At 45.1% G+C, this 22,741-nt stretch overlaps 1 protein-coding gene across 31 annotated transcripts in view; it reads right to left on the reverse strand.

Annotated features, from left to right (window-relative positions):
- Window positions 1-590: 590 nt before the first annotated feature.
- DLG2 (discs large MAGUK scaffold protein 2) overlaps window positions 591-22,741 on the reverse strand; it is a 921,944-nt gene continuing 899,793 nt past the window's right edge. For 23 of the 31 annotated variants that reach the window (XM_082219075.1, XM_082219062.1, XM_082219073.1 and 20 more), the window contains 7 exons: window positions 18,975-19,016; window positions 12,352-12,402; window positions 10,689-10,790; window positions 8,582-8,754; window positions 7,883-7,992; window positions 4,427-4,518; window positions 591-4,162 (listed from right to left, as the gene is read on the reverse strand). In XM_082219075.1, coding sequence (XP_082075201.1) covers window positions 4,056-4,162; window positions 4,427-4,518; window positions 7,883-7,992; window positions 8,582-8,754; window positions 10,689-10,790; window positions 12,352-12,402; window positions 18,975-19,016 — 677 coding nt within the window. In that variant the 3' untranslated portion in view covers window positions 591-4,055. The remainder of the gene's footprint in view (window positions 4,163-4,426; window positions 4,519-7,882; window positions 7,993-8,581; window positions 8,755-10,688; window positions 10,791-12,351; window positions 12,403-18,974; window positions 19,017-22,741) is intronic. The other 8 variants (XM_082219078.1, XM_082219076.1, XM_082219052.1 and 5 more) reach the window with 1 other exon arrangement.

Here is a 22,741-nt window from a genome sequence, read left to right on the forward strand (position 1 = left end):
CATTTAAATCACCCCAGAGCATCCTGGGAAGTGTAGTTTGTTAAGGGGGTTGAGAGTCATTAGGAGACCTCCTGTTCCCCTCATAGAGCTACAATTCGATTGCTAAAACACTTTGTGAATTGTAGCTCTGGGAGAGGAACATGGATCTTCTAACAACTGTAACAGACTACAGCTCCCAGAATTCTTTGGGGGAAGCCATGCTGTTGGTGTCATGTGACTTTCAATGCATGGTGCGAATGCGGCTGTAAAAGGAGCACAAAGTTTGTAAGTTATCGAGACATGAAACAAATGGAAATGCAAATCCTAAAAGAGAGCCAGCCTTCTTTTGCCGCTTCTCTTGATGATTTTTCTTCCTTCCTCTCTTTCTTTCCTTTTTTTTTTTGCTTAAAAAAAGTGCAATGGCAACTCTAAGCTGGAAGCACACAAACACGCACACACATACGCATACACGCATGCACGCACGCATACACACACACACACACACACACGGAAACAGGAAAAAAAGTTACTACAGTAACCAAGGACTGATGGGAAATTGATTGTAGTCAGCCACAGTGGTACTGCCAAACTGGAAAGCACAGCACATGACATAACAGAACAGAACATTTATCAGTAGGATAGTTCTCTTATAAGGTTACATGCTTAACTGAGAAACAAAACAGAACAAACAGAAAGACTGATGGGAGTGGTGAAAAAACAGAACTGGAAATCAGACAGAAAGATTTTGCACCAGGTCCTTGAGGAGGTGTTCTAGACCTCTAGACCTGAGACAACAACATTTTGCTGATATAAAAAAATGAACAATTGTTCCTAAGGATTTGGACTTCTCTGGATTTCTGCAGAATGATCTCCAAATATCACTAATTTTCCTCCCCCCCCCCTTTTAAGGAAAAACCTCCAAGTTTCTAGCCCTTTTGATTTGGAAAATATTTTGATTGATTTTTCTTTTTTTTTGCAAGTCTGGAGCTGGCTGGACAGAAGCAAATAGCGCTAAGAGGCAAACACATTTTCTTGTGTCCGTCTTAAGTTGGATGTTAAGGAAAGTTTAGCTGGGCCAGTGTGGCCAAGTGAACACCAAGTCACATGATGAAGGCAAAATGAATTTCGAGTCCTTCACCACGTAGCCTTGGGCAATTCTATTGACTCCTTGACTCCTTGTCTTGCTTGCCCCACCTTCCCCACACTTTGAAATGGGGAAGATCAATAATGACCCATCTGAGAAGGAGATTGTGAGTACAAGCAAGTCAGAGGTGATAACATTGCACCTCGTGTCTTAGAAAATGCTACATTAGAGATCAGTGACAACCTTGGCCTATAGAATTTCTCACGAGCCCTCACTTTTTCTTATTTGTATTTCCAGCTAATTCCATCTCCCCAGGCATGCAATTCCATGCACCTATGGGTGCTCCAGTGAACAAATGGTGCTCCTCTACCCAAAAGAGTATCCTCAGAACTGCCCCATCGATTGGAGGAGATGGATCAGCCATAGGGGTCTCTATCAGGAGCTTACATTCCAATCCAGGAGAAATTAGGTACTGTAGTCAGTGGGATTTAAGTGCACAGTGAATCATTCAAACCCCCGTGACAATGTGTCTCTTCTGGATTGCATCATTAGATGAGAATGTTTAAAATAAGAGCTCGTGGTTGAGATTTTAGGTGGAGGAATTGAGATGTTAGTTCTTAATACCTATGTACAAACTGAAGCATACAATAATGATGCCAAAGAAAAGTGAAGTAAAATGATGGACTCCTGCAAACGGATACGCAGGAGCTGTTTTTAATCCCCGCCCATGCTGAAAAACAAGCCAGCAACAAAGACCACCTGGTCTTGAAAGCCAAGTGGCAACAAAAGATAATTTCCCATTCTTCCTGCAGTGCTAAATAATCCAAGCAGCTGCTTGCTAGTACCCAAACGCCAGCCACGTATGGGAGATGCAGGCTGCAATCCTTTACTCACCTGGGAGTAAGCCTCATTGAACTCAACAGGGCTATGTTCTGGTAGGCATGGACAGGGTTGCACTGTCAGTGCTCTGTGCATGCACATCCCTGACACACTATAGCTGGCTCTTCTTACTCTCCTGCGATTAGAAAACATAGTTTCTAGGTAGCTTCCAGACATGGAATGCTCCACTTGCAACATTACCCCAAGTATTGTGGGCCTTGAAACAAACACTTTATCAGTGGTTTGCCAACAAAAATAAAAATAAAAATACACCATTGCTGCTTCTTCTTTTTTTTTTTTTTGGCAATTTCTCTATCAACAGTTCCCAAGGGAAGAGGTTGGAAGAGAGCTTACAGTGGCGACTGTCTTAATTATTTATTTTCAAAGCAAAACAGAAGTTGCATTGAGGCCACTGACATTTTGAGTGGGTTATTTTGTGTGTGTGTGTTTGTGTGTGTGTGGGGAATGGGGCTTCACATGCAGGCAAGATTTTTGCAGTGCCCACATGGTGTCATTGGCACAACAATGCCATCCCATAATTCCTCCCACTTTTATCCACGTGTACCTTTTCTGGGAGAAACTGAGTAACTCAAAACCCCAAGAACTAAAATTCTCTTTCCAGTAACCTGTTTCTGATATCTTAGCAGCCATTTACAATACTAACACACATCTGGCTGCACCCTTTATTTCTGGGGCAGAAATCCATTTTAATTCTTAAATCTGTTTTATCTTGTTCTAAGTGCCTCTTTGAGAGTGCAGCAGCGACTAGGAATTTTATCAGCTAGAATAAAAAGGGAGGAGAACACAACACCTTCAAGTTAGGAAAGTAAAAAAATAACATCTAGAACTTAAGAAATAAGATTATGAGGAAATCTCCTGGGGAAAATAATGGCATAGTGCAACTTGAAACCGCCCCCCCCGACCTTTGCATTTTACAGCCAGCCAAGGGTGAAAAATAGTTCACCTTTCAATTACTTAATCTTTACAAAATATCTCACAAAATATTTTGTCACCTATAGAAATTAGCGCCTATACATCAATATAGATTTCTTTAAATAAATTATTCCATCTGTTAAGTGCCTTCTGTCTTTATATAAATGATAATATAGACAATCAAAATAAAACATAAAGCTTTTCCCAACTGTATCCCTCACTGTCAAGTTTAAGTACCCTGAAGCCCCAAAGTTTTTAGTTTTTTTAAAATGTGTGAGTGTTCTGATGTGGAATGAAATTCGTTGCCTGGACCCTCAATGGCATTACAAACCTGTTGAAATTGTGGGTCTGAAGTGGTCAGGGGAAAATAATACTCCCGATTGGTTTCAGAAAAAACCCCCCCAAAACCTGATGTGCATAGTTATACGAAAGTCGAGGTGTAGCAAATACAAATGCGCTATGACCAAAACGAAAAAACAACCAGCCCACCCCAGCAGAAGTCCCTGATCCAACATCCAGAACAAGCTATTCAAAGTCTTTCCAGAGTTTGGTGGAAGATGGATCAGGTCCTATAGGATATTATCCTGCAAGGCGCAGGGCACTCGGCTCCTCGTCCTGTTTAAATACAAGCTTAATCCATGTCCGCTTCAAGCGTCCGCCTTACCCATCGGAGTCAGAGCGATGCTCCTTGCAGGATCGAGCTGTAATATTGAGGTCCAAGGCCTGGGAACGTCTTCTCCAAAGCCATCAATGAACACATTGAGGTGAGCCAAGAATACAGATTGGGGTGGAGGCAGCACTGCCGGCCAGCTTTCTCAGACAGCGGCTCTTCCGCGTCAAAAGTCCATCTCTGCCCAGTGGTGCAAAGAGCACACGGCTAGCAGTTTCCTTTTTTTTCTTGTTAATATGGCAAAAGTCTCTCTCTCTTGTTTTTGTAAAGGTTTTCTTCTTCTTCTTTTCTCTACCCTTTATGACCAAATCAATGTCCTTCATGGCTTCGAACACTTTGTGTTGTACATTCAGAAAAAAATTCACATTGACTGCAAGAAACGTAAAAGTAACTTTCCCCTCCGCCCCCCCGGGAAAAAAAAATCACACCCCCAAAAAAGCTTCCAAATAAGATAGGATTAAGTTTTCTTCTAAATGCTCTTCCATTGTGATCAGAGGTGAATTGGCGAACTTATAGCTTCTCCTTGGAAGGAATCCAGATGAAAGGCCCAGATTGTTCTTCAATTACGAGTTTGCATTGGTTATAAATATCTTCTAAGGTTTCTCCTTGGACAATAGCTGCAGGAAAGAAATAAAGGTTCTTAACAGCCAATTGGTAAATATTTTGGGTAGTTAGTTAGGGTCTCCACTTCTGCATTTCCCAAAAAGATGGAATGCATCATCCAAAAAAGGTTGAAAGATTTTGCCTATGCTAATTTATAAGGTTAAATGCATATTTAGAAATATTTACTATGATGTCCGTAAGGGAATGTGGCTCTTCCTTGAGCTGAGGGGGAAAAAAGGGTTCTCTAGCCACAGGAAACCTTCCCAAGCAATGCATACCTGTAAAATATTCTCCAAATTCTTGTTCTAATTTCATTGCTCGGTCGTACGTCTTCTTGGCTTGCTCTTCTGTGAAACGTTTATTCATTTCCCTACAGACACATTGGAGGTAAGGAAGATCCGTCACCATTTCATTAGTCCTTTGCTGCAGCCAAAATAAGCCCCAACAAGTTATCTTAAAAATAAATAACTAAAGTGCCCCCTTTTTTATTCAGAGTGTGGGTGGGGTAGAGTAAATCCTCAAGCCTTCATATAGGCCATGTTGTTAGAGGGTCTGGAACTAAGGCAAAAAGAGTGGTGTCTGAAAAACAGAACTCTCCTATAGACTATTAATGTCGTAGGAGCACTAAAATATGTTCATATTAAAAGAACTTAGTGTAAGGTTAGGCAACATGCTGCCTGCCAGATGTTGTTGGACTCCAACTGCCAGATGTTGTTGGACTCCGTTAACTGCAGCCAAAATGGGAGCTGAGTTTTAATGGCATATGGAGGGCACTATGTTGGCTATCGCTGCAGTAATGCAGTTATGCTGCTTAGTCAAAATGAGGACAGGCGATATTTTCCATGGCAACACAGCCAGGGCTCAATTTGTCGGAGAGTTCATTTCCCAAACTCATTTCCAATTGGAACATGGACAACAAAAGCTCCCAGCCTGTGCAAACTGCTTTCCCTTCACTACTGTGAATGACCGTCGCACTCTGCTTCCACACATCTGTGACTGGCATGCAGGGCTTCCAGGATGGAGGATATAGATTCCCTTCCAAGCGCCGGTTAATTTTAGGAAATCGGCTGTGGCATGTGGATAAGCAAAGCAGAGAGACATGAAACCATAATCCGAAACTCCGGATGAAACCAGAGACGCATGCCAAAACGAACTGCACAGCATAAGCCACGTGCGAAGCATGCTGAAAATTACGTGCATGACGATGCATAAGGAATTGGCTAAGAAGTACATGACAACACACATTTGTTACAGTTGACCTAGCTCTTGGGAAGAAGAATCTGCCTGCTGACTGGATTGGGCATGCACCAAATGTGTCTGCGCTAAGGAAGGAGAAAGCTACTCAAAAAATAGTATTTTGTGTGCTCCTGTTTCAGCAACTAAGGGGGGCATTCCTATGGCGAGATCCACCAGGATGAACAGCTTAGGGTGCAGGGGATCTCTGGTTTGGCTGACTGATTCCTGGCTCAGCTGGGCTCAGCTAGCATTAAGAACCCAACCCCAGACCTACATTGGCTCCCAGTACGTTTCCGAGCACAATTCAAAGTGTTGGTGCTGACCTTTAAAGCCCTAAACAGCCTTGGTCCAGTATATCTGAAGGAGCGTCTCCACCCCCATCGTTCTACCCGGACACTGAGGTCCAGCACCGAGGGCCTTCTGGCGGTTCCCTCACTGCAAGATGCCAAGTTACAGGGAACCAGGCAGAGGGCCTTCTTGGTAGTGGCGCCCGCCCTGTAGAATGCCCTCCCACCAGATGTCAAAGACAACAACAACTGCCAGACTTATAGAAGACCTCTGAAGGCAGCCCTGTTTAGGGAAGCTTTTAATGTTTGATGTATTACAGTATTTTAATATTTTTTTGGAAGTGGCCAGAGTGGCTGGGGAAGCCCAGCCAGATGGGCGGGGTATAAATAAATTATTATTATTATTATTATTATTATTATTATTATTATTATTATCAGCCAAAGATATGCCTGTTTAACTTGCTCATCCTGGCTCAGCTGGGGCTCAGTCAGCGGAGCCAAAGCTGGATGAGCTGTAAAGCTAAAGCTAAAGGGACCCCTGACCGGTCCAGTCGCGGACGACTCTGGGGTTGCTGTAAATCCCCCAAAGGAGTGTTATGGTAAAGTGGCACAGCAGGATTTGCAGCAGGCCCCATGCTGGAGTGTGGGCCTTGGCTCATGCCTGATGATGGTGATGTCTGAAAGCAGCTCTGTAATGCATGTATCATCTAAGTTAGGCTCTGATAAACAGTGGAGACAGTGTCTTGTGTATCTCTCTCGTGGGGAGATGCAAATAACAACCGCAGCAACAACAATTTCATTATTTTTATGCTGCCCAGCTGACTGGTTTGCCCCAGCCACTCTTGGTGGCTTCCATTATAATAGAAAGACACCATAAAACATCAAAAGCTAAAAGCTCCCATATCCAGAGCTGCCTTCAGATGTCTTCTAAAAGTCAGATAGTTGTTTAGTTCCTTGACATCTGATGGGAGGGCGTTCCACAGGGCAGGCGCCACTACTGAGAAGGCCCTCTGCCTGGTTCCCTGTAACTTGGCTTCTCACAGTGAGGGAACTGCCAGAAGGACCTCAGAGCTGAACGATGGGGGTGGAAACGCTCCTTCATGTATACTGGGCCGAGGCCATTTAGAGCTTTAAAGGTCAGCACCAACACTTTGAATTGTGCCCGGAAATGTGCTGGGAGCCAGTGTAGATCCTTTAGGACTGGTGTTATATGGTCCCGGCAGCCACTCCTAGTCACCAGCCTGGCAGATGCGTTCTGGATTAGTTGTAGTTTCCGAGTCACCTTCAAAAGTAGCCTCACGTAGAGCGCGTTGCAGTAGTCCAAGCAGGAGATAACCAGAGCATGTACTACTCTGGCGCGATAGTGTGCAGGCAGGTAGGGCCTCAGCCGACGTATCAGATGGAGCTGGCAGACAGCCACCCTGGACACAGAATGGATCTGTGCCTCCATGGACAGCTGTGAGTCTAGAATGACTCCTTTAGGGGCACATTTACTCCATTCAGGATCAAGGAGTCCCCCACACCCAGTGGCGTAGCGTGGGGGGTGCAAAGGGGGCCGGCCGCACCGGGTGCAACATCTGGGGGGGGCGCGCTCGCTGCCTCCGGAGTCGCCGAAGAGCCTCGGGCGCAGGCTGTAGCAGAGCCCCATGTCTCGCGGAACCTACGAGCTGTGCGCACGCCCAGGCTGAAGGCGTCCGGCAGGCAGCGGCTCTCAGCGCTCGTCGCGGTCCCCGCGCGTCAGGGCCGCGGAGGACGCGCCAGGCAGCCCCTCCTCACAGCCCTGCCTCCGCCGCTGCTGCTGGGCCATGTTGCATTTTCCTCGCCTCTCTGCCCCCCTCCTCCTCTGGGCAAGCGGCGTCGTTTGGGCGGCAGTGCCAGCGGCAACTCGCCTCAGATCAGCAGGTTAGGGGTTGGGGGGGCGCAAATTACTTGCCTTGCCCCGGGTGCTGACAACTCACGCTACGCCGCTGCCCACACCTGCCTGTCTCCTGTCCTCCAGAAACAGTACTTCTGTCTTGAATGATATACACCAATGGAAGAAGTGCAACTCATCCTTCCTGCATTTGAACATAACCAGCAATGCCCAAAGGCAGCTGCACACCAGGAAAGCATGTATCCCATGTTATGCAATGTTCCAAATCCTGGAAATGGCAGGGAGCTGAATTCTGGGTGGCATGGAATGTTCCTACTCTCATTGAGACAAGTACTCACATCAACGGCTCCCAGGATTTAGGCTTAATGAAGATTGCAATGGGGTACAGCTGCGCAGCTTGTAGTCGCTTGATGGCGTTTCCTGATACATCGAGTATACAGTGTTTGCCCTGTTGGGAGCAGGTGAAGATCTGGTTAACTCTTGCAATGATTTCAGCCAATAAGAAAGCGCCTTGCCCTCTCACATAGGTCTCAGTTTTATTGCGCATAGCCAAAGGCTGCCGCAATGTACACAGAAGCGTTCAACAATTAAAAGAAAATATGCTGGATTAATACAAAAAACTTAAAAACATTTATATTATCAAGACATTGCCTACTCTAAACAGAGCTATAAAAGTACCTTAATATACAGGTTAAGACATTAAACAATAAAATGTGTAGGCTAAAATTGTCACATGGCCACTAATATTATTTTAAAAAAATGTTAATTAATACAGTGTGCAATTATATTTGGAGTTTGGTGATAAAGATAGAATATAGCTTGATGTAGTTAGGGTCAAATAAATTTATCTCCTTTACAATTGGTGGCTACCAGAGGTGGTTCACCAGATGGGATCTTCTTCGTTGCAGTGGAGCTAACACTGGGAGGCCTGTCTCATGCCCTCTCTGATGGCGTTGTGGCATTTTGGAGACCTCATCTGCCCACGCCAGTGTTCCCTTGCCTATCTGCCGCAACCTTTGCTATGGGAACAAACTTACCCTTTCTGCCACAAATCTGACAGATTGCACGCTAGTCCCATAAAGATTATCGTTATATTGTCCGGCCTCTATGAATTTGTGCTCTTGGATGTCCTTTTCCATTTGTTCTCTGGAGATGACAAAATGATAATCTCTACCATCCACTTCATAATCGCGCTTTGGCCGAGTTGTATCTAGGGGCGGGGGGTAGAGAGAGAAGATGGAAAGCAAAGCAGGATAAAGCTTTCTGTAAGTTCACCAAGACAAAAATGAAATTCGCCAACCCAAAGATACGTCTACATCTTGATTCTCCTCTTCAGATATCAAGGAACACACACTCATTTCATCACCAGTTTCATGCAGCAGCAACAACAGTATCTCATTTATCTATCATCTATCTATCTATCTATCTATCTATCTATCTATCTATCATCTATATATATGCCCATCTTGGTTAGCTCAGTTGGTAGAGCATGAGATTCTTAATCTCAGGGTCGTGGGTTCAAATCTCACCTTGGGCAAAAGAGTCCTGCATTCCAGGGGGTTGGACTAGATGACCCTTGGGGTCCCTTCCAACTCTACAATTCTATGATTCTATCTACATATCTCTATGCTGTAACAGCTCTGACTCCTAGTAAATTAGCAAAATCTGTAAGACAAGTTCAAATATCTGTTGGAAGTGTAAAAGAAGAAGGCGGCACCTTTCATCATATGTGGCGGTCTTGTAAGGTAATCAAAGCATTATGGGAAATGATATATAATGAGAGAAAAAATGTTTAAATTAACTTTTATAAACAAAACCAGAGGCTTTTTTTAATTAGGAACTGTAGATGCCAGTATTCCAGAGGAGCAAAAAAGACTTATGTATGTGACGACAGCCACATGGATGCTATTAGCCCAGAGATAGAAAGAAGATGGAAAGAAGGTAGCAGAAGAAATAAGAAGTGTACTGTCACAGCTTCAAGTCAGAATTAGTATGTTGGAGAAGCAAACATGGAGGCGAAGTCTATCCATGGCTCCTAGCCACAGAAATATCTGCCTGAATGTAGCCAAAAGAGTAAGAGTCACACCAGCAATTCCTTGGTGTCAGGAAAGGATACAGTGGTGCCTCTGTGATTCTCTTCGTCTAGCGGTTTTTTCATCTTGCGAAGCAAGCCCATTGACGGATTAGCGGATTAGCGCTATTAGCGGCTTTTAGCGGCTTATCTGCTGATCGGATCAGCTGATAAGCGGCTTAGCGGCTTAGAAAAAGGGGGGGGGAGGGAAAAAAACCAGCAAAAACTCGCAAGACATTGTCGTCTTGCGAAGCAAGCCCATAGGAAATTCGTTTTGCGAAGCACCTCCAAAACGGAAAACCCTTTCGTCTAGCGGGTTTTCCGTTTTGCGAGGCATTCGTCTTGCGGGGCACCACTGTATTTAGGTATGCAACAACTGCAGCCCATGTTTTGTTAGCCCCAAAACGGAAAGTGAGTGAGGTCCCAACTAAAGAGGACTGGCAATTTAAGTGGACAGAATATGCAAAACTTGCAGATTTAACATACACAATAAGAGAGCAAGAGGAACATATATTTAAAGAAGAGTGGGAAACATCTATTGAATACATGGGAAATAACGGTATACAGCTGAAAATGCTGGCTGCATTAAGATAAATTCAACAGAGTAAATAATTCTTGATGGATGTTAAGGTGGAAAACTGATTTGAATGGTTATAGTATAAGGTTGCCAGATGTCCCCGTTTCCCGGGGACAGTCCCTGGATTTACAGCTTTCTCAGGACAATAAGTGTCCCCAGATTCATTGAAAAAAATCTGGTAACTTATTGTAGTAAAATATGCAGGGATGTATGATATGTAAAATGAACCATGGAAGGAGAAGAGGGGAAGTCATTGGATACTTTAAAGTTTGTAAAATGTTTATTTTGAAATGTAAAATTGACAATTTAATAAGAATGTTTATTATGAAAAAAGAGTCACATATCCTGTTTTGCCTCTGTCCCCACATACCTATGACATATGCCCCCTGGAAGGTTACCCATGCAGGAATGAGGTTTCTGAAACGGAAAAAGGCCCCCGCCCCAACATTAAACAGAGAAAAATGGGAGAAGAGGTCTCAGAAAATATAATACTTACGTGGTACACAGGAGCCAAATTTATCAGGAAATTCAGATATCAAATCATCATTGATTCGATCTTTCATTGGGCCAAGGATAATAACTGGTCTGGTGTAATTAACTGAAATGCAGAAAGAAAAGGAACATCTTGATGATGGAAACTTTAAAGCAAATTGCGATGGCACGTCAACAGCTCATGTTTACCTGTTGGTAGAAATGAATTGGACTGAACACACTCGTGGAGTTAAAAGAAAAGATTTTGCTATGTCCAAGCCAAAGGGTAAAAAAGGTAAAGGTGAAGGACCCCTGGCTGGTTAAGTCCAGTCAAAGTTGACCACGGCGTGTGACGGCCATCTCGCTTCAGGCCGAGGGAGCTGGCATTTGTCCACAGACAGCTTTCTGGGTCATATGGCCAGCAGGACTAAACCGCTTCTGGCGCAACAGAACACCGTGGCAGAAACCAGAGCGCATGGAAACACTGTTTACCTTCCCGCCACAGTAGTACCTATTTATCTACTTGCACAGGTGTGCCTTCGAACTGCTAGGTTGGCAGGAGCTGGGATAGAGCAATGGGAGCTCACCCCATTGTGAGGATTCAAACCGCTGACCTTCTGATTGGCAAGCCCAAAAAGCTCAGTGGTTTAGACCACAGCGCCACCTGTGTCCCTGTTTCCAAGCCAAAGGCTACCTGTACAGGTCGGTTGTTAGTAAAACAAAGTGGGAGTTGGGAATGTAAATAAAACTATTTAGAGTAAGGAGTCACACCACATAAGCAAAAAGTTCACATGGTACAAGCCAGTACCAGAGAATGTAATTCACTCATTCATTTAATAACCCACCCTTCCTCCTGCAGGAGCCCAGGTGGGCAAAGAAAGAAGTGGAAAAACAAATACAACATCTGGCAACATCCTAAAAATAATCCCAATATAGATGCAGATTGGGAAGGACCTAAACTTAAAAGGCCTTCAGTAGGTGCTGAGAAGACCAATGGGAGGTGATTCTGAAGGGTTGCTTCCACAACAGTTAAGGCCCTGTTCCTGTATCGGGTGGAATGGACAGCCTGATAAGATCTGCAGGAGGATAAGGAATGAAATGATCTTTCAGTTTGCCCTGGTCCCAAGCTGTATTGGGCTTTATATACCAAAGCAAGCACACTGCCTAGTAGCTAACTAGCAATTGGTTCAACTCTTCTCACTGGTGATATCATGTCCCAGTGAGCAGCTGAGCTGCTGCAATTTGCACCAGCAGCTTCTAAGGGCAGTCCCACATAATACGTATCTCCTGTCTGCAATCTGAAGTACATGATGGACTGGGTCACAGAGGCTAAATCTGGGTCACAGCGGCAGCAGAAAGAGATAGCAACATTCTAAAATGTGACAGTGGACTGTAAGCTGGGGTATCGCATTTTTTAAATGCACCTCCCTACATACAAGTGTCCCATGCCAGTCAGAAAACTACCACAGCGGACTGAACGTGGGCCAAAAGAGCTTTCATCTTGCTCTGCTAGTTTTCTCGTGGCAGGGAGTTTTTGTGCGATGCCCCCCCCACTTTTACACTGAAGTGGTATGGTCCCCCCTGCCACCTCAGGACTGTACCACCTCATTTTCCAGAATGAATAGATGGCATCTACTGATCATCTGATTGGTCCAAACATGTTTAGTAGAACATCAGTTTTTGCTTACTTTCCTGCCTTGTTACAGGTTCGTAGGAGAGAATGCAATCTTCTTGCCCTCCTGTGAAAAGAAGAAAAAAGGGGGGTGGGAATCACTGTTGACAAACAGACTTTCTGAAGATGCCCCCCCACCCCACCCCATGTGGAGATCAATTTCAGCTCTTGAAGGATGCTCAAACCAGAGTCGTTCCAAAATGCGTTCGGAATTCTCCAGCAGTTTAAACTGTCAACGTAACCCCATTATAATTAATCAGCTGTGTCAAAGAAGCTACTTCATTGATTACTAGCAGCTGGGCCAACAGCAGCAAGGCAGAAAACGGATAGATCATTTGTTGTTTGGCAGCAGCCGCTGACTACGGCACCTCTGGAAATTTCACGTTTTAAAAAAGGGGTCAGCCCAACGTGATCAACGATCAGGCAATCAGAAGGAGCGCCAAAGAATCAACGTTCGATGTACTTAAGGTTTGGTCGGCTCACCCAGCTCTGAATCAGAAATGAGCACCAGACACAGGGTGGAGGTAGCCATTGGAAGGAGACCTGAAACATTGCTGCATAACTTCAGAGCAGTGGAAGGACAGGAGGCCTTGAAGCTGGAGACTGTTCTGATTATGTGATTCACTGAGTGGAGAGCCTTTGTACACACAGATGCCCTGTATGAATGCCAGAGTTCCTGAAGGATCATAGTTAAATTGTGGGGTCCGGTGGGTGTAAGTGGTCTGAGGTTCAATCCATTGCATCTTCCATTACAAGGTTCAGGGAGTGGGTGATGGGAAAGTTTTTCCTCTGCCTGAGATCCTGGAGGGATCCTGCCAGTCAGAGTAGACAATGCTAGTCTAGATGGATCAGGTTATCTGATTTGGCAGAAGGCACCTTTCCAGATTCTTTCCATGAGTTGGCTGATGAGGGGTCTTTGGGAGAAAACCCTATAACAGGAAACATTCAACACGCACTATCTAAATCTTGCTACGTATTACTTTGCATAGCCAAATTTGAAGTATAAATTATGGAAGTTGTAGCAGTTGGTTTGGTAGCGTGCATGGAAATTTACTGATAAGCAAATTCTTTTCCGACCGCAGAAAGGCGTGCGCTCTCTTACGACAGAATCAACATTTGGGAAGGTGCATAAAAAATGCATTGCAAGCAATTCAGACACTTGCTTTTAATCGTTTAGTTTAGTTCAAACACACACACTCAGCTTGTTTCATTATCGCCCAATTAGCTTTGTCGGGCAATTATGGCCAATTGAGCAATTAGGCTAAATAGACGCAGGAACGATTGAGCAATTGATGTCAGTTCCTTTGTACTTTTAATTGAATGCATTTGATGAATGAAGTGTGCGCGCGCATGTGAGTGTAATGGGAATGTTACTGGTCACAATTTTGAACAATTTTATCTGGGCAACTTAGTTTTAAAGAATGAAAACTTTTCTAAAATGTAATCCTAACTTGTAGGTCTACCAGGTCGGATGGAGTAGAAGTTCTTCACCAAAGAAGATAAGCTGCCAGCCTGTTTGTGTGTGTGTGTGTGTTCACCACGGAGGACCCTGACATTCCTGCGGGAATCTGGACAGGCGTAGATCTCCTACCTGCCAGAGGTAGGCTCTAAAATACGTTATTCCAGGGGTATTCTGGGGGAGGGTAACCAGAGGCAGCTTTGTTCCTCAAAGAGGTCTCAGGATCAGGCCCTTCAACTCTACCAGGCTAGAACTGGCATGGTTAATCCTCCCACTGTAGAAACCAATAGGGAGGGAATTATATAATAATAAAAAGAATTGTCAGGCTTCTATATAGGGAAAACCCACCGCCTGCCCTGTCTGGAATCCTGGAGACATCTGCCTGTCAGTGTAGACCAGGCATCCCCAAACACGGCCCTCCAGCTGTTTTGGGACTACGACTCCCATCATCCATAGCTAACAGGACCAGCGGTCAGGGATGATGGGAATTGTAGTCCCAAAACAGCTGGAGGGCTGAGTTTGGGGGTGCCTGGTGTAGACCATACTTGAGCTTGACAGACCAATGGTTTGACTCAGAATAATGCTGTACTGTTCTCCGCCTCTAACAGAAGGGAAACAAACAGGGAGAGGTCAGAAAGCGAACACATCTAGGAAGGCAATGATACCAAAAGGAGATGAAGGTGGTAATGCCTCTGGAGACTATCAACGTGGCCACTTGGCACTGATCTCATTGCACCAAGGAAACGGCTGGGGAGGCTCACCAGAAAATGAATATTTCCTGGCTCTGGTTCAGACCCTTTCTTGAGAGGAAAGTAGAGATCTTTAGAGAGGCAGGCTCAGTAAGCAGCCTTTATGCTCAGGCTGGGAGACAGGAGAGGTACGACCAGTTGGGTTAGAACAGCGGTTCTCAACCTGTGGGTCCCCAGATGTTGTTGGACTACAACTCCCATCATCCCTGAGCTCTGGCCTTGCTAACTAGGGGTGATGGGAGTTGTAGTTCAACAACATCTGGGGACCCACAGGTTGAGAAAGGCTGGGTTAGAAGAAGCTGTTCAAGCTTACGGAGTCCAAGATCGGGACAAGGGGTTCCAAACTGCACAGAAGCAATGGAGTTGTCCCAATGGGTTGGCATCCCCACCCACTAAGCTTTTAAAGATGGGGCCATGGGAGCTTACTCGGGAGACTCTCGTGCCTTGCAAGACTGTGTGCAGGTGCTCATTGCATTGGGGAGGATGTGTCAGATCCCAGTGACTGGAGTGCTGCTGGGTCCCAGACAACTAGGTTGTGCCCTCCCCATCTGACTCTGGTTCCTCCACTCCTAGTGATGGTTGCTGCCCTCCTGGATTCTGTGCTCCTCCTCCTGGGAAGGAAGAGGGGAGGCGGGAGTCCTGCTTCTCCAGCCAGAGCAGTCGTTTCCTGGAGGAGTGAAGTACCTGCCTCCTCCAAACTCTGTTTCCCTGTCTCCATCACCCCTGATGTCATTTCCTGTTCCTCTTCCTTGTCTGTCAGCCTACCACTCCATGCCTGAGCCTGGTGACACCTCAGGACTCATGATAGACTCCTTGAGGCTGGAGCCGACCCTGTAAATGATGCCTGGTGGTTATGCAAAATAAAAATAAAAATGCAGATGGTAGGATCTGTCATTTGCCCAGGTTGGGATGGATTAATCTGTCAATGTCCATTTTTCTTGGTTTCTCATTTTTCAATTCAGTTTGCCCCATTTCCGCAACAGCTTGTAATTTTTTGGGGAAAAAGTCTGTGTCAAAATCCATGTACCTTTTAATGTGCATTTCTCTTAATTTTTGCGAGCCAATTTCCAAAATGCAATGCATTTCTCTGTGTTATGTTCAGTAACATGCACTTTTAAAAGCAGGATTTCCCTGAATATTTGCTTTTTCATACACACACATACACACATATATATATTTGGTTGGAGACCTGCATTGCAAAATTCGGAGAAGTGCGAATTTCAAAGAGAAGCTGCGTTTCAGTCTGCAGATGAGTCCAGGAAGTGCAAATTAAGTAAGTTCCTGTTGAAATATGAACTGAACACATTTCTCCCCTATCTTTAGCTTCTGGCCACTGCTTTGCAAGTCAATTAATGTTAGTTCAGATTATGTCAATGTAACCTGTCAAAATATCTTGTTTAGCTGGAAGAAAGTAGAGTAGATTACTATTCTGACTATTTACAGAGGGTATGAAACCCATGGTTATTTCAGTGTACACTGAGAGAGATGCTCCATGCTTCACACACACACACACACACACACACACACACACACACACTTGACAAATGGCTTGTAAATGTTAAGGAAACAGCAGAAGAAAACGGGGAATGATTGCAACATTTTTCTTTCTGGAAATACAGTTGTGCAGCTCCCATTCAGATTGCACCAACAAAGTCTACTCATAATTTGATGGACGGCTTGTTGGATAGGGTACCCAGGAGGCCAGGGATTTCAGAGAGAGCTCTGCCAATCAGAATTCAGGCGTGTTTTGAACATCCACTGGTCTGATGTGGTCCCTTGCTCCAATTTCTTTCAAGAAAATTTAGGTTCAATTCGAGTTAATCAAGTGCCTTTGCTTTTAAATGCTGAATCACAGATTGTTCCCAATGCCTCAAAGGAGTTGATTTTAGAGGAGAACACCATTAATCTGTGTGTTGTATCGAATGTTCTCCATATTCAGAGCAAACCCATTGAAAGTGATGGTCAGGACTGGTTAAGATTCCTGTCATCCCTGCCCAATGGCCATGATGGCTGGGCCTGATGGGAATAGTAATATACCAATACCTGGAGGACATATATTGGCTATGCCTGTAACTAGTTACTCTCCAGAGTTTCAGGTGGGAGTTGTTCTCAGCCCTACACGGAGATGCCATGGTTTGAACCAGGGATATTTTACATTCAAAGCCAAGCCTATTATGACCGCAATCCTAAACACATTTATTAGGAAGTAAGCCCCACTGAATTCAGTTGAACATATTTCTGAGTAAACTCAGCATTGTGCCGTAAATGGAATTTCCCACCACCAGGGTGGTGGTAAGAGAAAGTAATAGCTGTGTCCGACTTAGGTCCATTGATTTTGATGGACCTACTCTGAGTAAAACTGAGTTGGACACAACCCCATGCAAGCGGAAAATCACAGGTTCAACCCCTAACACATCTAGTTCAATGGCCAGGTAGCAGGGTGATGTGAAATAATTTTGCCAACCAGAATGGACAAAACGAGGCTATTTGGACAAACGGTGTGACCTGATTTAAGGCAACTTTCTGTATTCCTCTCCATCTACCCCTGCCAGTTCCTGATCAGGTAGCATCCTGGTTTTGAGGGCACTTTTGAAATGCACAAGTGCCAACCCCTGCCTCCTCTAAATCGTAGTCAAATGATGCTCCCTGCAGCCAACAGAGCTGCCACAAAAGTTTAAGGAAGGCAGGCCCACGTTTTGGTCTCTGAAATCTGAACACTGTGTTTGGGTACCAGCAAGAAGGGAGGGCTGTTTCAAATGGGAGAGCACTGTTGCACTCACAGTGGGTCAGTGCATCTTGCTGTTAATTAGAAGGTTGGTGGTTTGAGCCCACCCAAGGGGGTTAGACTAGATGACCCCTAGGGTCCCTTCCAACTCTACAATTCTATGATTCTATGACTTCCCATAGGCATCTGGTTGCCTAAGGTGAAGACAGACTTCTGGACTAGATGGGCTTTTGGTCTGATCCAGCAGGGCTTTTTTAAACTGTTACATATGAATGGATCTGTCAGTCTTGATTTTTCTCATTTTTTTCATTGTTTTAGAGACTTCAATTCGGTTCTCCACAGATCTGAGCAACTTGCTTACAGACAACAACACCCTAGTGTGAATCTCTCTTAATAAATAAGTGTCCTGCAAGCAATTCCCACAATGCCATGCATTTTTGTCTGTTATTTTCACCAATAGGTGCATCTGTGAATGCCCGATGCCATGCACTTCCCTGCACATTATTTGGTTGCAGAACTGCACTGCAAAATTCATAGAAGCGCAATTTTCAAAGGGCACCTGAGTTTCGGTTTGCGTTTTGGTTCGTCGTGTGCGAATTAGGCACTTTCTCATAAAAATGCAAACGAAAGGGAAATTCTCCCCTTTCCCTGGTCAGTGTTGGAAAATAAATGCAAAATCTAAATGGTTCCTGGAGCTGATCCAGCAGGACTTTTCCTACATATTGACTGAACCACTTTCCTGGAAGGCAACATTTGGATCACAAGAAGCTGCCAATTTATCATGGGAGGAAAACATTGTCTGGAAAGGACACATCAAACCAGGCCATGTCTGTTTTAGAGCTACATCCCAGTATTTGCACCTCATTCATGTCATCCATTCAAAGCACTCTTATACCATTTTAATTGGCTTTCCAAAAGGATCCTGGAAACTGTAGTTAATATACGGTCCTGTTAAAAGGCAAATGTACCCCTGGCAATTAAGTCCAGTCGCGAACGACCTTGGGGTTGCGGCGCTCATCTCGTTTTAAAGGCCGAGGGTGCCGGCGTTTGTCCGCTTCTGCGGACAGTTTTTCCAGTTCATCTGGCCAGCATGACTAAGCCACTTCTGGCAACACCTGAGCAGCGCACGGAAACGCCGTTTACCTTCCCGCCGGAGCGGTACCTATTTATCTACTTGCACTTTGACTTGCTTTTGAACTGCTAGGTTAGCAGGAGCAGGGACTGAACAATGGGAGCTCACTCCGTCATGGGGATTCGAACCACCAACCTTTCGATCGGCAAGCCCAAGCAGCACAGTGGTTTAACCCATAGCGCCACCCGCGTCCCACGGTACTGTTAGGAGGCCCTCATTCCCCTCACAGAGCTACAGTTTCCAGAGCTCCCTGAGAAGGGGGATTTATGAACCTCTCTGGGAATGTTAGCTCTAACAATTCTCAACACTCTTAGCAAACTACATTTCCCAGGATGCATTGGGAAATTAAAACAGTATCGTGCTTCAAATGAACAGTGTGGATGTGGTTTGATTTCTGTTTGCACCTGGTAACAAATCAAGCCATTTGCACCAATAATAAAAGTGACAAGGTATTATAGATGTATTTTTTAAAGTTTGAAGGGGGAGGGTGGGGGCAGGAGACGAGAGAAGAAACGGAACCACCACAGACAAGCCAAAGTAAAAAAGGAGACCCAAACGAAATCTGTTAACTTACTGTAGCTACTTTCGCTATCGCTGGCATTAGAAGAAAGGTGTTCTGCAAGAACAGGACAGCAAATTAAAAGGACATATCCAAGCACCAGAATGTCAAGGAACCTCCCCAGTCATGCAAAAGGTGAAGGGTGCAGAGTGGGAGTCAAAAGAACCAGAGCAGCCGGATAGTCCCCGAGTACCAATAAAGTGAAGGCCAAAGGCATTAACTCTTGTGGAAGTGCTGAGGAGGAGGGGTGTGCCAATCCCGTTGCTAAAGCAGCAGCTGGTGAAAAGTGTTGGGGTTCAGTGGCAGAGCATATTCTTTGCATGCAGAAGGTCCAAAGTTCAATCCCTGGCTTCTCCCAGCAGGGCTAGGAATGTCCCCCATCTGAAACCCTGGAGAGCTTCTGCCAGTCAGTGTAAAAAAAGCAGAGGTAAAGGACCCCTGGAAAGTTAAAAGGTAAAGGTAAAGGGACCCCTGACCATTAGGTTCAGTCATGGCCGACTCTGGGGTTGAGGCGCTCATCTCGCTTTATTGGCCAAGGGAGCCGGCATACAGCTTCTGGGTCATGTGGCCAGCATGACTAAGCCGCTTCTGGCGAACCAGAGCAGCACACGGAAACACCGTTTACCTTCCCGTTTACCTATTTATCTACTTGCACTTTGACGTGCTTTCGAACTGCTAGGTTGACAGGAGCTGGGACGGAGCAACGGGAGCTCACCCTATGGTGGGGATTCGAACTGCCACCCAGGAGGCTCAGTGGTTTAGGCCACAGCGCCACCCACGTCCCTACCAATTAGTGTAGCCAATACTGAGCTAGATGGACCAATAGGTCTGACTCAACAGAAGACAGGTTCCTATTTTCCTATGGATCACGGTTTCCCAAACTTGGCTCTCCAGCTGTTTTTGGACTACAATTTCCACCATCCCTGATCATTCTAGCTAGGAATGATGGGAGTTGTAGTCCAAAAACAGCTTGAGACCCAAGTTTGGGGAACATGACTATGGGTGCATGAGGCTTTCATTCCCAGAACCCGGTGATGCTCTTTCAGCATAGATGAAGACCCACGAGAAACATGGCGCTCATACTTATTGTTCATGCAGTGGCTAGTAGTCTACCGGCTTTGGGCAAACTTAAGAACCCTCATCACCATTTCCCCCTTCTCTTTGGAAAAGCAGTGTTGGGAGGCAGTGCTAAAGTAGCAATGATGAGAAAGGAGCCTTAATCCAGTTAATGGCCAGGGGTTTGGGAGTTGTAGAGTAACAACATCTGGAGAGCCACAGGCTCCCCAATCCCTGCCTCAACCCCTTTGTAACTCATGCTGATTGGATTTGGTTTCCCCTCCACCTTGGATTCCCCTTCCCCCTTTGAAATGCTCTGCAAATAAATCACAGGTCATTAGTCTGAGCCCAGACCATTAGTCATTTCAAGCCCAGTACTGACTGGGCTTGAACCTGTGGCTAATCAGCATGCAATGCATTTGTTCTGCCAGTGAAATATGACCCCTGGGAGACAGCCTTGCAGCCTTGGAATTAAAGAGGAATTGCTTGGTCAGCAGCTTCTGGAAAGGGAAGGCTGAATTAGATGGGTCTTCCCCAGATCCAGAAGAAGAAGAAGAAGAGTTTGGATTTGATATCCCGCCTTTCACTCCCTTTAAGGAGTCTCAAAGCAGCTAACATTCTCCTTTCCCTTCCTCCCCCACAACAAACACTCTGTGAGGTGAGTGGGGCTGAGAGACTTCAAAGAAGTGTGACTGGCCCAAGGTCACCCAGCAGCTGCATGTGGAGGAGTGGAGACACGAACCCAGTTCACCAGATTACGAGACTACCGCTCTTAACCACTACACCACGCTGGAGCTCCAGGTGCTCCTTATAAATTTGGGACGAAGTCTTCTGAGGCCATGAGGTGGGCTTTGGACAGAACATCTGACCTTCCATTCGGATTGACTGTTGCTACACACAAGGCTTTAAACCCTGGTGAGAAGTATCAGATCTGAAGGTCTAATACGGCCTCCAAGTCTCCCTGTCTGCCCCAGGCAACTGGTTCTGCTTCAAAACCTGAGTGTTTTTGCCTGTCTGGAAGGTATCCTTGAACTCTGATCACGTCTCTTGCTTGACACAGAGGTGGCGTGTGTATGTGTGTAGAAACTAGCTCACTGCACAAAGGCAAAATTTGCATCAATTGCTCCACCCACCTTTGCCTCTGGCCCTGCCCACACCTAGAAGGTTTCCCTGAAGGGCACACATTCCATAGTTTGAAAAAGGATCCCCAACCCACCTTTACAAAACCCAATAGATTTTTTTATTCTTAGAGGACTGTATGAGGAATGCAGTTTTCACCCCGCACTGCATTCACGGAGAGAATCTCCACTCAGGAATAAAAAGCGAGAGAGCCCATCTATATTTTGCCCAGCTTTCATGTACTCGCCTGCTGATTCTTGCTAATTCCCTTCTAAATTACTGAAATTTGGATAACGGCATGAGTTGGTCTATCAACGAGAAATGCCCTTTGCTCGGCAACCGAACCTCTCAGCTCCACAAGAGATAATGCGCCCCTCCTTTCACAGGGAAAGTCGACTATCAGGTGGGGTTAACTGATGTTCAGGAAGATGCTCAGCAAGAAAGGAAACCCCAAGGGTTGCATCAGGTTGTGCAGACAAGCATACATTCCTGTAATGAAAAGCGCATTCATAGCAGTGGGGAATGGAGGCAGCGCTGGAGTTTTTGCTTTTTCCGGCATGAGCATGTGCATCGGGAAAAAAGAATGGGAAAACTCCGTAGAAAGTAGGCAGCCATTACGCATATCAAGTGAGGGCGTTGCAAGGTTAAGAGTGATGCAGGGGCAGGCAGGAAAATTCTCAATGTTTTTTTACTACAGTTTTAAGAAATCCATTCCAACCTCTATCGTCTTCTCTTACTTATTCACCGTAAGGTTGAGAGCCACACAAGATCTGAATGGGAGACTTCCCCATGCATATAGTTAATGCAAATATCCTATCTGGATCAGTGTGTCTGTGAGGGGAGCAGTTAAAATCCCCAACTCCACACCCTTCCCGCCACCAGGATCCCTACCAAGATAGGTCCTCCTGCGCTTCCAATCTATTTAATTTAATTTGATTTGTTCATGATTCATTTAACAAAATTTAGATACTTGTTAATTTTTATGTAAAAGCTCTACGCAGTTTACATAAAATAGTTTAAAATGGAAAGGGTATAAAAAGTAGGAGTATAAAGTATATGCAGTTGTACCTTGGATCCTGAACTCCCTGGAAATTGGACGTTTTGGCTCCTGAATGCTGCAAACCCGGATTGTTCCGGTTTGCAAATGTTCTTTTGGAACCCGAATGTCCAAGGGGGATTCAGCGGCTTCTGATTGGCTGCAGGAGCTTGCTGCAGCCAATGAGATGCCGCGATTTGGTTTCCGAACGTTTTGGAAGTCGAACGGACTTCCGGAATGGATTCTGTTCGACTTCCATGGTCCGACTGTATCCCAAAAATAACCATAGAAACCAGGAGACTTTAAAAACAAGCCAATGTAAGCAAGTATATATAACAAAATTGCACATCTGGGCAGACTTGCTGAAAGAAAATGTTTTTTAGTAGGCATCAAAAGCGTGCAAGGACAAAAGAAGTAATTATAATTTAACAGTTTCTATGTTATTCTATCTTATTAAAGCAACTAGAAAAAATATCTTAGGACGGGAAGATCTCACACAGGTGAAGGGAAGCAGGGGGAGGAGGGAGGATTAGGTTGAATTCGGGAAATAAAATAATATATGGGACAGCAA

Source organism: Podarcis vaucheri, assembly GCF_965113315.1.
Source record: "Podarcis vaucheri genome assembly, chromosome: 4".
Taxonomy (NCBI): Eukaryota; Metazoa; Chordata; class Lepidosauria; order Squamata; family Lacertidae; genus Podarcis; species Podarcis vaucheri.